This window comes from Trichomycterus rosablanca, chromosome 4, assembly GCF_030014385.1.
Source record: "Trichomycterus rosablanca isolate fTriRos1 chromosome 4, fTriRos1.hap1, whole genome shotgun sequence".
Classification (NCBI taxonomy): domain Eukaryota; kingdom Metazoa; phylum Chordata; class Actinopteri; order Siluriformes; family Trichomycteridae; genus Trichomycterus; species Trichomycterus rosablanca.
The window spans coordinates 55902110-55920807 of record NC_085991.1 but is presented as its reverse complement, the minus strand read 5'-3'; the positions used below and the strand labels follow the sequence as shown (position 1 = coordinate 55920807).

Here is an 18698-nt window from a genome sequence, read left to right as displayed (position 1 = left end):
CACAGGGAGGAACACAGGGAGAACACTGATGGAACACAGGGGGAACACAGGGAGAACACTGATGGAACACAGGGGGGAACACAGGGGGAACACAGGGGGGAACACAGGGGGGAACACTGATGGAACACAGGGGGAACACAGGGAGAACACTGATGGAACACAAGGGGAACACAGGGAGAACACTGATGGAACACAGGGGGAACACAGGGAGGAACACAAGGAGAACACTGATGGAACACAGGGGGAACACAGGGAGAACACTGATGGAACACAGGGGGGAACATGCCCCCGTCCTGACTTTTACAAAGTATAATAATGAAGTTGATCAGTATAACATCGGAAATCAAATAAAGATTGAAGAGAATAAAACACGTCACACATGTGATGTTGCTGGTTAAAGCTGCAAAACTGCCAAGCTGCCAATGTCGGGCCCTTGAGCAAGGCCCCTAACCCTTGCATTGTATCAGTCACAACTGTAAGTTTTTTCGGGAAAAAGGGATTCATGTAAATGATGGCAATTCTTACCGCCCTGGGTGGGCAATTACTTTTTCATCTGAGTGATAAAGGTTCTGTAAAGCCACGGGAGTTTTTACCAAGAGCAGGTTTATATAAAAAAATAGGAGAGGACCAAGTACTGAACCCTGTGGGACTCCAGCTGAAAGATTTTGTATGTAGTGAGAGATGTAGATGAACTCTATGAATGAAGGAGCTGCTGCTTAGAGTGTGTCATCATACATTAGTGTTTTCAGAAGGGCGTCGTTGCTAGCCTGTCTATAACGGGGCTTGAACTCACCTCCTGTTGATCTGTACGTCTGATTTTGTCTGTTTCTCTACCCACTGATGAGGAGTCCAGTCCCCGTCATTTATAATGATTTAAGTTTTTTTTATTTTAACTTTAAATTTTATTTACATTTAAATTCCTGCATTTTTTTTTTTTTGGTTGAAACATGTCACACATTCTTCTTTTTATTTTTTTTTCTAAACGTCCCAACTTTTCCGGAAATGTGGGTTTGTATTTGATCTGACTGATAATGAAACTAAAACATTAATAATCAATCACGTCACTCACACATAAAGTTTAGATTCACTTCCACAGACCGGTTCTTCCTGCTGGTGGTATTTATAGCTGCATTAGCACCAACACTTCAGCGTTTACCATAAAGACCTGACGTTAGGAACGTAGCTCATCACTACAGATCCAGAGTGAAGTTCTGTAGGTGAGGAACCCATAACGCTGGTGTGAACGACCTGACGTGACGTGATGTGTGTGTGTGATGATGATTCTAAAGCTGATGTGCTGCATGTAGGAATTAAAACATATTTATAAATATAAATTAAATAAAGGTGATGAGGAGGAACTGAGTCGAGTGATAAACGATACTCACTTACAGAGTTAAACACAGTCTGATTATAAAGAATCCGAGTCTGTGATCAGATTAAACCCTCTATACTAAAGTTTGATGTAAACATTTACTTACCGATGTTCCTCAGATCCACACACCTCGACCAAAGTGAAAGAGTAAATCAGGTTCTACATTCCAACAGGTTTTATGGTAATGTCATGTCACGTCATGTGACTTCGTCATCATCACTTTGTAATGGTTGGCTGTACAGACGGGTCGACTATCGATAATACCATCCACGTCGTGATGTCGCCAATCCATATTATTCTCGGGCTTCTGAGTTCTTCCACGAGTCCCGTCGTCCATTATGACGTCATAATCTGACTGGCCAGCACACGTCATGATAGCCAGTGATAGCTCAGTGGTTAAGGTACTGGACTAGTAAACAGAAGGTTGCCGGTTCAAGCCCCGCCACCACCAAGTTGCCCCTGTTGGGTCCCTGAGCAAGGCCCTTAACCCTCAAGTGCTCATCGTGTTCCGCTCATTGTGTAAGTCGCTTTGGATAAAAGCGTCTGCTAAATGCTGAAAATGTAAATGTCATGATATCGTAGTCGGATTGGCCAACAGACTATGACGTCATAATCTTACTGGCCAGCACACATGATGACATCGTAGTCGTATTGACCGGCACGCATCATGACGTCAAAATCATATAGACCAGCACACATGATGACGTCATAATCGGATTGGCAAGGACACACTATGATGTCATAATCGGATTGAGCAGCACACACTATGACGTCATAACCGGATTGACCAGCACACACTATGAGGTCATAATCAGATTGGCCAGCACACACTATGACATCGTAGTCGTATTGGCCAGCACACACTATGACGTCATCATCGGATTGGCCAGCACACACTATGAGGTCATAATCAGATTGACCAGCACACACTATGAGGTCATAATCAGATTGGCCAGCACACACTATGACATCGTAGTCGTATTGGCCAGCACACATTATGACATCATCATCGGATTGGCCAGCACACACTGACGTCATAACCGGATTGGCCAGCACACACTATGAGGTCATAATCAGTTTGACCAGCACACACTATGAGGTCATAATCAGATTGGCCAGCACACACTATGACATCGTAGTCGTATTGGCCAGCACACACTATGACATCATCATCGGATTGGCCAGCACACACTGACGTCATAATCGGATTGGCAAGGACACACTATGATGTCATAATCGGATTGAGCAGCACACACTATGACGTCATAACCGGATTGACCAGCACACACTATGAGGTCATAATCAGATTGGCCAGCACACACTATGACATCGTAGTCGTATTGGCCAGCACACATTATGACATCATCATCGGATTGGCCAGCACACACTGACGTCATAACCGGATTGGCCAGCACACACTATGAGGTCATAATCAGTTTGACCAGCACACACTATGAGGTCATAGTCAGATTGACCAGCACACACTATGACATCGTAGTCGTATTGGCCAGCACACACTATGACGTCATAATCGGATTGGCCAGCACACACTATGACGTCATTATCAGATTGGCCAGCACACACTATGATGTCATAATCTGACTGGCCAGCACGCATGATGACGTCATTATCGAATTGGCCAGCACAGACTACAATATGTGATGACGTCGATCCAGATTATTCTTGGTCTTCTGAGTCCGGTCATCCAATCAAGTCAAGTCAAAAGTCAAGTCAAAGTTGCTTTATTGTCAAAACTGCAATATGTACAGGACATACAGAGGATTGAAATTGTGTTACTCTCTGACCCATGGTGCAACATTACACATTAATTAACAATAAACCTATAATGAAAGAATAAACACACTCTGAAGCGCAAAATATATACACTGACAAATATGAAAATATAGAAGTAAAAATGACCACTTGAAGAATTATAAAAAATTATAAAAAAGTTCCATAAAAAAAAAATAAAAAAAAATAAGACCACCTTTGATGTTCTCATGTGGGGTCTCATCACACACATGAAGTAACAGAACCTGAGGGACTCAATGAGGTTCAGGAGCTGCTTTTCTGTTCTGGATGTCTCGATCATCACTGAGCGAGTGAACATCTTCCTCCAGGAGATCTTCAGCACTTTTCTGATGAACTTCTTCTCAAAAGCCTGAACTGAGGGCATCGTTCCTCACAGGGCACGCCTCTCTCCACTAAAGGAGATGATGCAGCTTCTCTATTTAGAGGCACAAAGGCTGGCACTCCGCCCTCCGATGCCAATCCCCGTCAGTTATAACGATTTATGTTTTTATTTCAGCTTTGTGATGCTTTTATGTAGATCTGAATTCCTGCATTTATTTCAGGTTGAAATGCATCATAAATATAAATAAATATAAATATAGCTTAATTTTTTCTCACCTAATTTGAATCCACGTTGAATTAAATTAAATAAAATGACTGCTACCAAAATGTGATCAGATCTTGTGTGTTGTGGATCAGCTGATTCAGCAGGTAACAGATAAACAAACTAGATTATCAGACTGGTTTCATTTTATTTATTTATAAATCAGATTACAAATAATAATAAAGAACAGAACAAATATAATAGTGATGAATTAATTTATGGTGCTGACATCATTATCAGATTGCCCAGCACACATTATGATGTCAAAATCAGATTGCCCAGCACACGTTATGACGGCATAACCGGATTGAGAGGCACGCTTCATGACATCATCATCTGACTGGCCAGCACACATTATGGCGTTAAATCGGATTTTCTATCATACATCATGACATCATAATGAAATTGGCCAGCACACATTATGACATCATCATCGGACTGGCCACAGCACACATTATGACATCATCATTGGATTGGCCAGCACTTGTTATGACATCATAATCGGACTGGCCAGCACACATTACGACGTCCTCATCAAATTGGCCAGCACAGATTATGACATCATCATCGGACTGGCCAGCACCAGTACAACATCGTCCTCTGACTGGCCAGCACACATTATGACATCATAATCGGGTTAGTCAGTGTACATCATGACATCATAATCAAATTGGCCAGCACACATTATGACATCATCATCGGACTGGCCACAGCACACATTATGACATCATCATTGGATTGGCCAGCACTTGTTATGACATCATAATCGGACTGGCCAGCACACATTACGACGTCCTCATCAAATTGGCCAGCACAGATTATGACGTCATCATCGGACTGGCCAGCACCAGTACAACATCGTCCTCTGACTGGCCAGCACACATTATGACATCATAATCGGGTTAGTCAGTGTACATTATGACATCATAATTGGTTTGGCCAGCACACATAATGACATCATAACCGGATAGACCAGCACACGTTATGACGTCATAATCGGATTGTCTAGCTCGCATCATGACATCATTATCTGATTGGCCAGCACGCATGATGACGCCATTATCGGTTTGGCCAGCACGCATAATGACGTCATTATCTGATTGGCCAGGACACATAATGATGTCATAATGGGATTGGCCAGCACACACAATGATGTCATAATCGGATTGGCCAGCACACGTTATGACATCATCATTGAACTGGCCAGCACACATTTTGACGTCATAACTGGATTGGCCAGCACACACTATGACGTCATAACCGGATTGGCCAGCACACACTATGACGTCATAACCGGATTGGCCAGCACACACTATGACGTCATAACCGGATTGGCCGGCACACACTATGACGTCATAACCGGATTGGCCAGCACACACTATGACGTCATAACCGGATTGGCCAGCACACACTATGATGTCATAATCGGATTGGCCAGAATATATTATGACATCAAAATCGGGTTGGCCAGCACCAGTACGACATTGTCTTCTGATTGGCCAGCACACACTATGACGTCATTATAGGACTGGCCAGCACACACCATGACATCATAATTGAATTGGCCAGCATGCATCATGATGTCATTATTGGACTGGCCCAATACATTATGACATCACGAGTAAAGCTAAATAAATAAGTTATAACGTGGTTATAATGAGTGTAAGACTGTAAATAGTTTAAGAGTAAAATATAAAAGTGTGTTTATTAAAATAAGAAACTAAAACCAGTTACATAATTAAAGTTCCTAAAGTATTCACACCCCTTACAGTACAGCGTACAGAATTATAAAGCCACACACACACACACACACACGATAATAATAAATGAGGAATAGAACTCCACTCTGACTGCACTAACATTAATCATGATTAAATTATATAAAGAAATAACAGAAATAATGTTATAATGCATTATAAACCTCACAACAATAGAAAAGCTGGTCTCATTAGGAAGTGTGGACATCACATCAAGTACAACAACATAAATCCAGGTTCCTTCATTAAAGCTGCAGTGTGGAACTAAATTAATGAGTTATTAAATAAGAACATTTAATGATAAATTAATGCCACAATAACTGAAGCTCCTTCACTGTGTGTGTCCACTAACGGGTTAAATGATGAGACGAGGTCACAGACGTTACACACTGCAGCTTTAAATCTACATGTTGTGCTTATGTGGTGAAGCTAATCAGCGGGCGGAGTCGCTCACATCAAACACCAGAATCCTGCAGCGATCACAAATATTATAGACTAGATTAAACGTGGAATATTAGACGTCTGTCACCCTGGTTCAGTTCTGTATTTAGAATTACTGCTAAACTTTACAGAAAAAAACCCAAACATGTACTTGGTTCTACACATTTCTATTCCATAATTCTATTTAATATATAAAATTATAAACATTAATTGTGCATTAAAATGTGAAAATTGTTCCCTGCAGAAAATCTCATCGAACAAACTAAACATGGAACTGGACCGGGGTGCACAAACTTTTGCACATGTCTGTGTATGTAGGATGTATGTATTTTAATAAAACTCCTAATATTCAAACATTATGGACTGAGACTCCGTCCCAAACGCTAGTGTTCCAAACGCTGGAGTTCCTACTAGAACTTTCTGATTTAAACGCTAATACAGCGTCTCTGTGGTGCGTCCACACCACATCCGCTACTGTTTTGGGGTTGATTAGTTAACTCAGACACTGTGGATATTAAATATGTACAAAGCATGATGGAAACAAAAGTATATTTAGATGATTTGGAGAGACACGAACCTTTAATTAAAAGGAACAAAGTGTGAGGAGGCTCACTACTGTTTTGGGGTTGCTTGGTTGGCTCTAGCACTGTGGGTGTTCAATATGTACACATCATTATAGAAACAAAAGACCAATTAGGTGATTTGCCTTTAAAACGGAACACAGCATGTATGGAGAAGCAGGGAGGAGGCTCACTGATGTTTTGGGGTTGCTTGGTTGGCTCGGACACTGTGGGAGTTAAATATGTACAAACCATGATGGTAACAAAAGACTGTTTGGGTGTTTTGAAGTGACTCTAGTCTAGACACTAGTACTGAAGAGACACTAGTGCACACTGTAATGCATAGTGGAGGCTCGCTGATGTTTTGGGGTTGCTTGGTTGGCTCTGGCACGATGGAAACAAAAGACTATCTAGGTGATTTGGAGAGACACAAGCCTTTTAAAAGGAAACCGTGAGTACTGGGAAGCATGGAGGAGGCTCGCTGATGTTTTGGGGTTGATTAGTTGGCTCCGACACTGTGGGTGTTAAATATGTACAAATCACGATGGAAACAAAAGAATATTTAGATGGTTTGTAGAGACATCTGGCTTTAAAAATGCAAGATAGTGTGCGCTGGGAAGCATGGAGGAGGCTCACTGATGTTTTGGGGTTGATTGGTTGGCTCTGGCACAATAAAAAAACACTTTTTAGGTGATTTGGAGCGACTTTAGGCTTAAATAGAAAGAATCACAGTGTGTACTGAGAAGCATAGAGGAGGCTCGCTACTGTTTTGGGGTTGCTTGGTTGGCTCTAGCACTGTGGGTGTTAAATATGTACAGCCCTGTGTAGGAAAGCCGTGTTTTAAACATGGGTCATGGGTCCTCCAGCAGAAGAACAACAAATATCATTCCAAGAACTAATGGGTAGAAAATATTGGACAGTTCTGAAGGGTTCTGTTTTGAACCCCACTGCTCGTCTGAAGAAAGATCTGAATCTCTCACAGCTGTGAGAAGGTTCTAATCTTCTCATGAAGGGTCAAACCAACTGTCAATGGAACAGTGTAGAAAACGCGACCCAGGCAGCACATCACATTAATCAGAACAAAACACAAAACAAAATAAAATTAATGAATAAAACTGGTGGCCATCTGGTCCCACTGTGGTTCACAAGGTGTAACGTAAAGCCTTCACAAGGGGGCGCTCATGTACAAGTTAAATTTTTTTATCTGCCTGTTAAACTTTGTTGTATTTTCTTGTCGTTTACATTCGAGATGTTCAGCAGACAGTCGTGACTGAGCACAATCCAAGCAACCAGGGGCTAAGAACCTCACTCAGGGGCCCAACAGTGGGTTTAAACCAGCAACCTTCTGATTTCAGTATCTTGAGCACTAAGCTACCACTGGTCGTTTTCTTCCTGATTTTATGTTCAAGTGCCTTGAAACGCTGCTCCACCAACGTTCTGATGAAGGTTCCAATAGGGTACAAGTTGTATTTTCTATGCTAGCTAATTAGCCGAGGTAGCATGTGTATTACCCATAATGCACAGCTGGCGATTGTAGATCGAATGTAAGGAATGAATCAGCTAATGAATGTAAATAAACAATTAGCTATGTTATCTGTATCGTATTGCTGCTGCAGCTCAAATCTGTTTAGCCGTGTGCTAACCTAGCTAATAAGCTATTCTTGATAACTGTAAATCAGCGTGTGAGCTAGCGCGCTACTAGCTCGTTTTAATCGGGGTGACTTCATGACCTATAAGCGGATGGATGCGAGCGTTTGGGACGGAGCATCATTCAGCCCGAAAGTTATGATCACGTACTGAACGCTAAAGAGCGACCGCTGATGCATGCTGGGAAGTGTTTCTACATGATGCTAATGATAAAGTCATGTGATAATATGGTGAGGAACAGGAGTGTTTGAGTGTGGAAAGGAAGTGAGGAATGTGGGATCTTCTCTGAACGTTGCTCCTCCACACCAGGACCTTCACGCTTTAGCTGCGTTTTTCACCTTCTGGATTTCCTGTTCGGACAAAACGAGAGGCGTCAAAGTCACGATTTTACATTCTGTTTTGGACAGATGTGCTTTTTTAACGCTAAAAATGACGTATTCTGGCTTTAAAACAGAAGATCTGCTCATAAAAAGTGAATTTCAACCCTCTCACATGATAAATATAAGTGATAAATCATAACGTTCCATCTTCATGCTCATAACGTAAATTCCACGATTAAAATCGATTTGACATGTAAATGAATCGATATACACCTCGCCTGGTTGACGTCGCTGGCGCTATACGCCTAACTGCCAGATTCGGGGGTTTTCAGCCAGGTTTACACAGGTCGGACTGCTATCAGGACGGGGGTGAATACTTTTTCACAGCACTGTAGGACGTACAGAGAGGAAACATCTCACCTCCAGTAGAGCACCTTTCAACCTCCCGTAAGCTTCATCCAGGTGATCATTAACGATAACCACGTCAAACAGACCCGGTTCCTTACCTACAACACCAACAACAACAAACACACAAACACACAAACAGTAAACATGAGTGAGTGAGAGGTGAACAGATCTCCATCTGATTCATCACACACACAGGAATCAGATTTCTGTTCAAACCGCCGATCAGCAGACGTTCACACAATCGAAATCCAAAACAGTGCAAAAAAGCTGAATATCCGTTATACAGAACATCTATTTTTCTAATTTGCAGCACATTCCAAAAACGTTGAGGACGTTTGTGTAATTATTGAGGTGAGACAAGTGAGACTGTTATGGCTGGGAATGAAATGAACATGCTTATGAGCAGGGATCAAGGTTTAACTCCCTGTAGAAAAGGAAACTGTGTGAGTGAACAGCCCAAGAGTTTAGGAAGCACATTTAGTTTCTCCATGATGGAGTTTATAGATTTCACCATCTACAATCCATAACAGTATTAACAGATTCAGACAATATTCTACTTCTATAATGAACGGAAGCACGTGGAGTCTGGGGTTCTTCAGAAAACCGTGGTCAGTGAGCACGGCTCACCGCTGCATCTACTTCAGATATCAACGACGTCCAGAAGCGCCGCCCACTTCTCTGTGCTCCGAATCATCTGAGATGGTTCACAATGTCACAACTCAGATCACGAGGAACCTGTGAGGGCATCTAGACATGTAAACCACTGCTTCTTGTGTCCCAACTCTATTGGAATTCTACTGTACTGTGTGTGTATGTGTAATTATAGGTGAGTAGAACGTCGTACTGATCTCCATGTCCTTGAAGGCAGCCTGCAGACGTTTCTGTAAACTCTCCTCAGACTCGGTTTTCCTCTCTCGCAATCGACTCTCCTGAAACACAGAGAGAGAGAGAGAGAGAGAGAGCGTTAGGGTACTGGACTAGTAATCAGAAGGTCGCTGGTTCAAGCCCCATAACTGCCAGCACTGTTGGGCCCTTGAGCAAGGCTCTTAACCTAATGCTGGGATTGATCTTCAGCGCTGAGGAGGCGTCGGACGCTCCCTCGTCATTCACTCAGATCATCGCTCAGAATTAAAACCTCAGTAGGAGCGTTTTAAGGGAGCTAAGGATTTAGACACGCCCTCTTCTCTTCTCTGGAGTGTAGGATGATGGGAAATGTGTGTGTGTGTGTGTAGAGAGAGAGCTAGTGTTTACACACAGAACCAGGACGTAGGACACCGAATGCGATTTGGGACGTAGTCTGTGTGGTGGATTAGAAACGACACGGGCGTGGCCACACCTGATTTCAGTGCCGTTTATAGCCAAGCATGGTCAACGACTTTACCCAGACACCAAATCACGGCCTGGTGACACTGTTAATGTGTGATTTGGGACACGTCCGGGATAAATAAACAGTTAAAATGAATAAAATAAAGAATCGGAGCTGGTCAGTATCAGAGACGGGGACTCGAGTCCGAGTCGTACGTAAGTGGCACCACACAGCGACTTCAGACTCGACTCGGACTCGTTTCAAATGACTCACAAAAAAATGACTCGTGAACAACAAGAGTCTCTAGCGTCAGCATGTGTTAACATTAGTTACCTGTGATAATATATATCTAATTATTATTATAATAATAATGATAATGATGATGATGATGATGATGATGCTCCGGCAATCTTAACCCACAACACACACAATGTGTAAATGTTCCAGCAGCTTCCGGTGTAGTGATGAAGCGTCGCTCCCTACTCCCTACACAGTCTGAAGTTCACTTCATCTGAACATTCTCGTTACCTTTGGATCTGAATCTCACTTAAAATGGTGGAATACCCTACGTAGTGCACTTCACAGTAACAACCGGGGTGAATGGAACGCTCCTACAGAATCGGTGCTGATGGTTGTAAGACCCTTTCTGAACCAATCAGAGCTTCTGATTGTAATTGTTAGTAAGAAATGCTGTTATTTGCATTTATTCAGTTTGCGTCACACAGATGACGTGGTAATGAAACGCTCGATCGGCTTTCTAACCACTTCCTGTTTTACTTCACCACCGGGAAAAGTTTGGAGGTTTTTAATTATAAGCACATTTACAAAATAACGGATTCTGTTCCTAATGGGACGCACGCTTATAAATGTAATAGCATCTGGAAGAACAGAAGCTAAGGTAAGCAGCGGTTATGATGGTTTTTGCCGTGTTTGGGATTTTGGCCGCTGTGCCGTGATTTATCGAGCGCTTTTGTTCTGTAATGAAAACAAAACGTATCAGTTGAAGCTTTTAACTGGAACCTTCTTGTTACAGAAATTACATTCATTTACACAATGAGGAGGAAAGTAAAGACACGAAGTAAAACGGCTAAATACACTCGCTAATCTGTTGTTGTTTTTATCTGAACTTACAGATTATTTCTTTATTTCTACGCTACATTTATAATATATGTTTTGTGGAGATTATATTGACTCCTGACTCGACTCGGACTCGTATTTTGTGACTGGTGAACGTCTCTGGCTCAGTATGAGACTGAGGAGGAGGAGGAACGTGAATGTACCAGAACGTCCATGGATGGAGGCTGGATGGAGATGTAGATGGGCTGCAGGTCGGTTCTCTTCATGCTCTTCACCCCCTGCATGTCGATGTCCAGAACACAGATCAGATTACGAGCCTGAACGTCCTGCACCGCCGCTTTACTGTAAACACACACACACACACACACAATAAATACACACTATACAGCCAAAAGTATGTGGACACCCTCCTAATAACAGGTGAATAGAAGGAATGATACAGAGCAAAACACTTCCAGCTTTGTGGCAACAGTTTGGGGAAGGAAATGACTTGATCTAATGCGAGTACGTGTTGGACTAGGAAGGCTCTGCACCCACTGCCACCCTGACCACGCTGAAGACCGTTATTATTGGTTCACCACACCTCCCTGAATCAGACCCTTGTTAGTAGCTGCTGCAGTTTGTTAGTGCAGCTGCAGTCCGTGTGATTAGCTGCAGCTTTAATAACTTGAACATTAATCTTGAGTGTATTAGATCTCTCACTGGTATTAATGATGTAGTGTAAACAGTTTGGGGATGAAGAGGAAGTGATGCGTACCTGGTTCCGTACAGGTTCTCTGAGAATTCTGCACTCTCGATAAAGTCTCCGTTATTGATTCCTGCCTGCATCACCTCTCTGCTCACGTAGTGATAATCTGTACCACACACACACACACACACACACACACACACACACACACACACACACAGTCATTAATACAGCATGGAACACTGTGTGTAGTAATGTAACAGCAAAGTGTATTTGCACAAGTGTGTAAGTGAGTGTGTGTAAGTGTGTGTACATGTGTTTGATTGTGTACGTGTGTGTGTGTGAATATACGTACATGTGTGTATGTATACGTGTGTAAATGTGTGTATATGAGTGTGTGTGAGTGTATGAGTATGTGTGTATAAGCGTGTGTGCGTGTTTACAGTGCATGTGTGTGTACATATACATAAAGGTGAGTGTGTGTATACACAGTGGGGTGAAAAAGTATTTAGTCAGCCACTGATTGTGCAGGTTCTCCTACTTAGAAAGATGAGAGAGGTCTGTAATTTTCATCATAGCTACACTTCAACTATGAGAGACAAAATGAGAAAAAAAAATACAGGAAATCACATTGTAGGATTTTTAAAGAATTTATTTGTAAATTATGGTGGAAAATAAGTATTTGGTCAATAACAAAAGTTCAACTCAATACTTTGTAACATGACCTTTGTTGGCAATGACAGAGGTGAAACGTTTCCTGTAAGTCTTCACCAGGTTTGCACACACTGTAGCTGCTATTTTGGCCCCATTCCTCCATGCAGATCTCCTCTAGAGCAGTGATGTTTTGGGGCTGTCGCTGGGCAACACAGACTCCACAAATGTTCTATGGGGTTGAGGTCTGGAGACTGGCTAGGCCACTCCAGGACCTTGAAATGCTTTTTACGGAGCCACTCCTTCGTTGCCCGAGCGGTGTGTTTGGGATCATTGTCATGCTGGAAGACCCAGCCATGTTCCATCTTCAATGCTCTCACTGATGGAAGGAGGTTTTGGCTTAAAATCTCACGATACATGGCCCCGTTCATTCTTCCCTTAACACGGATCAGTCGTCCTGTCCCCTTTGCAGAAAAACAGCCCCAAAACATGATGTTTCCACCCCCATGCTTCACAGTAGGTATGGTGTTCTTGGGTTCTTCTTCTTCCTCCAAACACGACGAGTTGAGTTTTTACCAAAAAGTTCCATTTTGGTTTCATCTGACCACATGATATTCTCCCAATCCTCTTCTGGATCATCCATATGCTCTCTGGCAAACTTCAGACGGGCCTGGACATGTACTGGCTTAAGCAAGGGGACACGCCTGGCGCTGCAGGATTTGAGTCCCTCTCGGCGTAGTGTGTTACTGATGGTCCCTTTGTTACTTTGGTCCCAGCTCTCTGCAGGTCATTCATCAGGTCCCTCCGTGTAGTTCTGGGATTTTTGCTCACCGTTCTCATGATCATTTTGACCCCACGGGGTGAGATCTTGCGTGGGGCCCCAGATCGAGGGAGATTATCAATGGTCTTGTATGTCTTCCATTTTCTTACAATTGCTCCCACAGTTGATTTATTCACACCAACCTGCTTGCCTATTGTAGATTCACTCTTCCCAGCCTGGTGCAGGTCTACAATTTTCTTCCTGGTGTCCTTCGACTGCTCTTTGGTCTTGGTCATGGTTGAGTTTGGAGTCTGACTGTTTGAGGCTGTGGACAGGTGTCTTTTATACAGATAACGAGGTCAAACAGGTCCCATTAATACAGGTAACGAGTGGAGGACAGAAGAGCTTCTTAAAGAAGAAGTTACAGGTCTGTGAGAGCCAGAAATCTTGCTTGTTTGTTATTGACCAAATACTTATTTTCCACCATAATTTACAAATAAATTCTTTAAAAATCCTACAATGTGATTTCCTGGATTTTTTTTTCTCATTTTGTCTCTCATAGTTGAAGTGTAGCTATGATGAAAATTACAGACCTCTCTCATCTTTCTAAGTAGGAGAACCTGCACAATCAGTGGCTGACTACATACTTTTTGACCCCACTGTACATATGTGTATATACGTGTATGAGAGTGTGTGTGTGTATGTGTGTGTACATACACGAGTGTGTATATGTGTGTGTACATATGAGACTGTATGTGAATATACATAAAGGCGAGTGTGTATATGTGTATATAAATGTGTGTACGTGTGTGTGAGTGTATGTATGAGTGTGTACATATGTGTGTGTGTGTGTGTGTGTGTGTGTGTGCTGGTACCTTTTCCGTTTTTCTCTCCTGGTCGTGGTTTCCGTGTCGTATCTAATAAAAATAAACAAACATAAATTAAACCTGATCAACCAACGTACCACACACTCACACACACACACTAATACACACACACTCTCAATAATACACTTCCAAGTATACGACAACAGTTTAGGGAAGGTCACTTGCTGTGGTCTCACAGAGCATCCGTGATCTCCTGCCCCCCTCTACCCCCTGTGCAGGCGCCTCAACCAATCAGCAGAGGCCGCACTTACTCCAGTGATGTGGAACCCGCTTCTGCCATTGTCCCGCCCCCTACAGACACACAGCCAATCATGTGTCTGTGTAGGTGCCCGGCCGGCTGATAGCAGAGCTGAGTTTGGAACTCGAGAGCTCTCAGAACTGGTGGGCACCACCCAACACCCCAAGTAATTCCTAATCTAGTGACTGGAACAAATACAAAAAAGTTGGGACACTAAAATGAACTCACCACAACTTACAAACTTGTTTGTTTCTGGTTTTATTTTAATCATTTGGGACAAGACCCACAAGAGTCAAGTTACTTTTATTAGCATTTTAAAGTATCTGCTAAACAAATCCACCTTCTAACACACTGTTCACTCTAATTAATCAGAATTTAAACAAAAACAACAAGAATATAATTAAATAAATAATATTAAATAAACAGTATTAAATAAATAATATTAAATATATCAAATAAATAAATATATCAAATAAATATTAAAAAAATAAATATTAAATATATAAAATAAATAAATAATATAAAATAAATAAATAATATGAAATAAATAATATTAAAGCAGGATGTGCAGCGCCGCTGAGTGGAGCTGCTGTACTACAGGGTATCTGGCGGCATCTGGTGGTTACAGCGTATAATTACACCTTCACATGAACCACCTGCATCCAGCCTGCAGCTTCTGCTCGGGTCAGTCAGGTCCTTCACCCAGAGTTCTCCAGATGTTCAGATGTTGTAATGTTGGGACACCACAGTGTTTGGGAGTGATGCAGACTTACGTGAGACGCTGAAGCCGAAGACGCCGTCGTGTTCCTTGAGGAGCATTTTCAGCAGAGTGCTCTTACCAGCACCTGAGGGACCACTGAGTACCACCGGCCTCGGACCTGCCATGACTACACACACAGACACACACAACAAACACAATTCAGTCGACTAGTACACGACATGGCCAAAAGTATGTGGACACCTCACCATGAGCTAGTTGGATAGGATACGCCATTCCAAAACCAAACCTGTACTCTCCTTGGTACGCTTTCACAGGATTTTGTATGTCTGTGGGAATCTACCTCATGATCAAGGTTCTGATTCATCCTAAAGATGTACAGTGGGATTGAGATGAGGACTCCATCACCAAGCTCATCAAAACTAGTCAGAGCAAAAAGAGCCTTCCCTAAACTGTTAGCACAAAGTAACTCCTAGGAACAAGGGCTCTAGGGCTTAATAATTAGAAGGTGTGTCCACATATTTTGACCATGCATCAGTGAGATCCAGAGGTTCGCTGAAGAACTGTTTTTGGTACTGTCCATTTGACCTCTGAAAAAATACATTTTAAGATATTTCTGGTGGGATGTGATGTCCAACAAGATCATGATCAGGTGTCTATATACTTTTGGCTTCCCACAACTACACGAGCTCTCGCATCACTGACCCGGTGTGATCGTTCAGACTGATCGACACCTGAGCTCGTTATCACCTCCACTAACGAGCTGACACGTTCCCGACTGGGTTCCTCTGGGTTTCATTAAAGCACCACTGGAACATCAGGACGTTTCAGCTCCATCACACACACACACACTCACCAGCTCTGAAGATCTGGGCGTTTCACCGTCTACAGTACATAACATTATTAAAAGATTTGTAAAGAACTGAACCACGTGGACTCCGAAGTTCTTCAGAAAACCCTGATCAGTGAACACGGCTCACCGCTGCATCTACGAACACACGTTCTTATCTAAAGCAGGTGTAGCCTAGTGGTTAAGGTACCGGACTAGTAATCGAAAGGTCGCTGGTTCAAGCCCCGTTACTTCTAAACCCAGCGTGTGTCCTGGTAGGGTGGTGATGGTTCCAGTATCATGAGGAACTTGTACATCCGTGAAGGTTCCATTAATACCGAGTAGTACAAACTCATTTTCATCTAGACGACGTCCCTGCTTGTTTCAGCGAGACTTTGCCAAACCACCTTCTGCACTGCTTTGTAGTAAGAGAGCACAGGTGCTAGACTGGCCTGCCTGCAGTCCAGAACTAGAGGTTCATACAGCACAGTGTAGAAGAATAAAGAATCTGGACTGTTGAGCACCGTTTTGCGATGTACAGTTCCCGGCAATCCTCCCGGCACCTAACGGCATACACGACGTTACCCTGTTTGTGTCGGGGGACCCGGTGCTCAGGGTATCACCACTTATGGAATCACCTAGTTGCCTAGTTGGGGTAAACGTCATGATAGGAGCTTTACCCCAATCATATGTGGAAGACACACATGACCATGGTAATTAATGCTCATTATGATCTGCATCTAGACCTGATCACCGGTTCCATCGTTATGTAATGGCCGGTGATGGCTCAGTGGTTAAGGTACTGGACTAGTAAACAGAAGGTTGCCGGTTCAAGCCCCGCCACCACCAAGTTGCCACTGTTGGGTCCCTGAGCAAGGCCCTTAACCCTCAATAAGTAAGTCGCTTTGGATAAAATGTAAATGTAAATGTAAATGTAATGGGTGTGGTCGGTCGGCTGCATATAAGCTCGGTTAGGTCGGGTTATTCACCACCAGCTCAGACTGAAGAAGTCATTCGGATTGAGCGACGAAACGTTTCTCTACAACAAACTCGTGTCCAGATGAACTGATTCAACTTTGTAGACTTGTGTACCTGGATTATTGAGCATGCATCAAGAGATCAACAAAAATAGAATCAGTAGAACCTACTACGATCGGTGTCCCTAGTCCCCAAGCCATTACAGAACACTGGGGTAAACACGCCCCTGTCCCAACTATTTTGGAACCCATTGCATCCATCAAATATGGGATGAGAAGTTTAAATAAAAAACAACAATAAAGGTCAATCATTGATGTCTAATGATTATGTTTTTCACTACTGTCCCAACTGTTTTGGAACTGATAACTGCGTCCGAGTTCAGTGTTTATATTCACAACTACTACTGTTCTGCTCCGTTACAGAAAATAAACCTCACAGCTGCATCCGTCTACATGATTTACACCAGAAAGTTCATTAGACTGTCGTTAATATAACACACACACACACACACACACACATGACTAGTGTAGAGGGTTCAGGTACTCACCTGCTCCAGGTGTAGCTGTGTACGAGTGAGGACAACACCTACACACCACAGTAATAAGTGTGTGTGTGTGTGTGTGATAAGATCGAGAGAACCTGCAGTGATAAATACAACCACATGGGGTCGGGAGTACTTCAGAGAACCGTCGTTACTCCGATACACACAGCCGTACTTCAATTCCATACAGAAACACCTCAGAGTTCTCTGGGCCTGAGCTCATCTCAGACGGACCGAAAGACAGTGGACACGTGTGCTGTGGTCAGATAGGTTCAATCAAATGAAAAGGATCATCCGGACTGTACAGATACCACTGACAGCCATCAAGGGAAGTTCATAACTACCATAACTATTCCAGCAGGAAGAAGTCACGTCTCATTCTGTACACACTACAACACGGAGCGCGTGTGCTAGAGCGTCCTGCCTGCAGTCCAGATCTGTCCATCATGAGGAGGAGAATGAGACGACGCTGAGCACGGACTGTTGAGCAGCTGAAGTCTCACAAACCTGCAACCATCAGAGTCCTCAGCTCCACTAAAACCACCAGGACCCCTGACGGAACCGTGGATGGTAACACCTGACACATCTGAGGGATCTACTAGATCTCGGGGTGATGGAGGTTCTGTGAGCCGAGCTGAGCTGAGCTGGATATCTGAGCAATAGGAGAAATGGGAGAAAGGTCCACTGGACCGAATCATTTATTCTGTGTCGGACCCTCGATTTATTTACATAAAATACAGTCCAGAAGCTTCTGAAAAATGTATGGACACCCCGACAGTCTTCAGGATAAAACAATCACTAAAGATAAAGAATAAATAGATAGATGAATGAACGAGTAGATGGATGAAAAAATAGATAAACAGAAAGATAAATAAATAAACAGATGGATGGATGACGAAATAAATAAGTAAATAAATGAATAAATAAAAAAAGAATAAATAAATAAATAGATGAATAAATAAATAAATAATTAGATACATAAATAAAAAGAATAAATAAATAAATAGATGAATAAATAAATAAAAAAATAAAAAATGAATAAATAAAAATGAATGAATAAATAAATAGATGAATAAATAAATAAATAAAAATGAATAAATAAATAGATGAATAAATAAATAAATG

General features: G+C 42.5%; 1 protein-coding gene across 2 annotated transcripts in view; it reads right to left on the bottom strand.

Annotated features, from left to right (window-relative positions):
• Positions 1–3903: 3903 nt before the first annotated feature.
• The window catches only part of guk1a (guanylate kinase 1a), a 21440-nt gene continuing 6645 nt past the window's right edge, over positions 3904–18698 (bottom strand). For both annotated transcript variants that reach the window (XM_062994591.1, XM_062994590.1), the window contains exons 2-8: positions 15281–15394; positions 14258–14299; positions 12041–12137; positions 11487–11625; positions 9745–9829; positions 8913–8998; positions 3904–8522 (exon numbers count right to left, since the gene is read on the bottom strand). In XM_062994591.1, the coding sequence (XP_062850661.1) occupies positions 8487–8522; positions 8913–8998; positions 9745–9829; positions 11487–11625; positions 12041–12137; positions 14258–14299; positions 15281–15394 (599 nt within the window). In that variant the 3' untranslated portion in view covers positions 3904–8486. The remainder of the gene's footprint in view (positions 8523–8912; positions 8999–9744; positions 9830–11486; positions 11626–12040; positions 12138–14257; positions 14300–15280; positions 15395–18698) is intronic.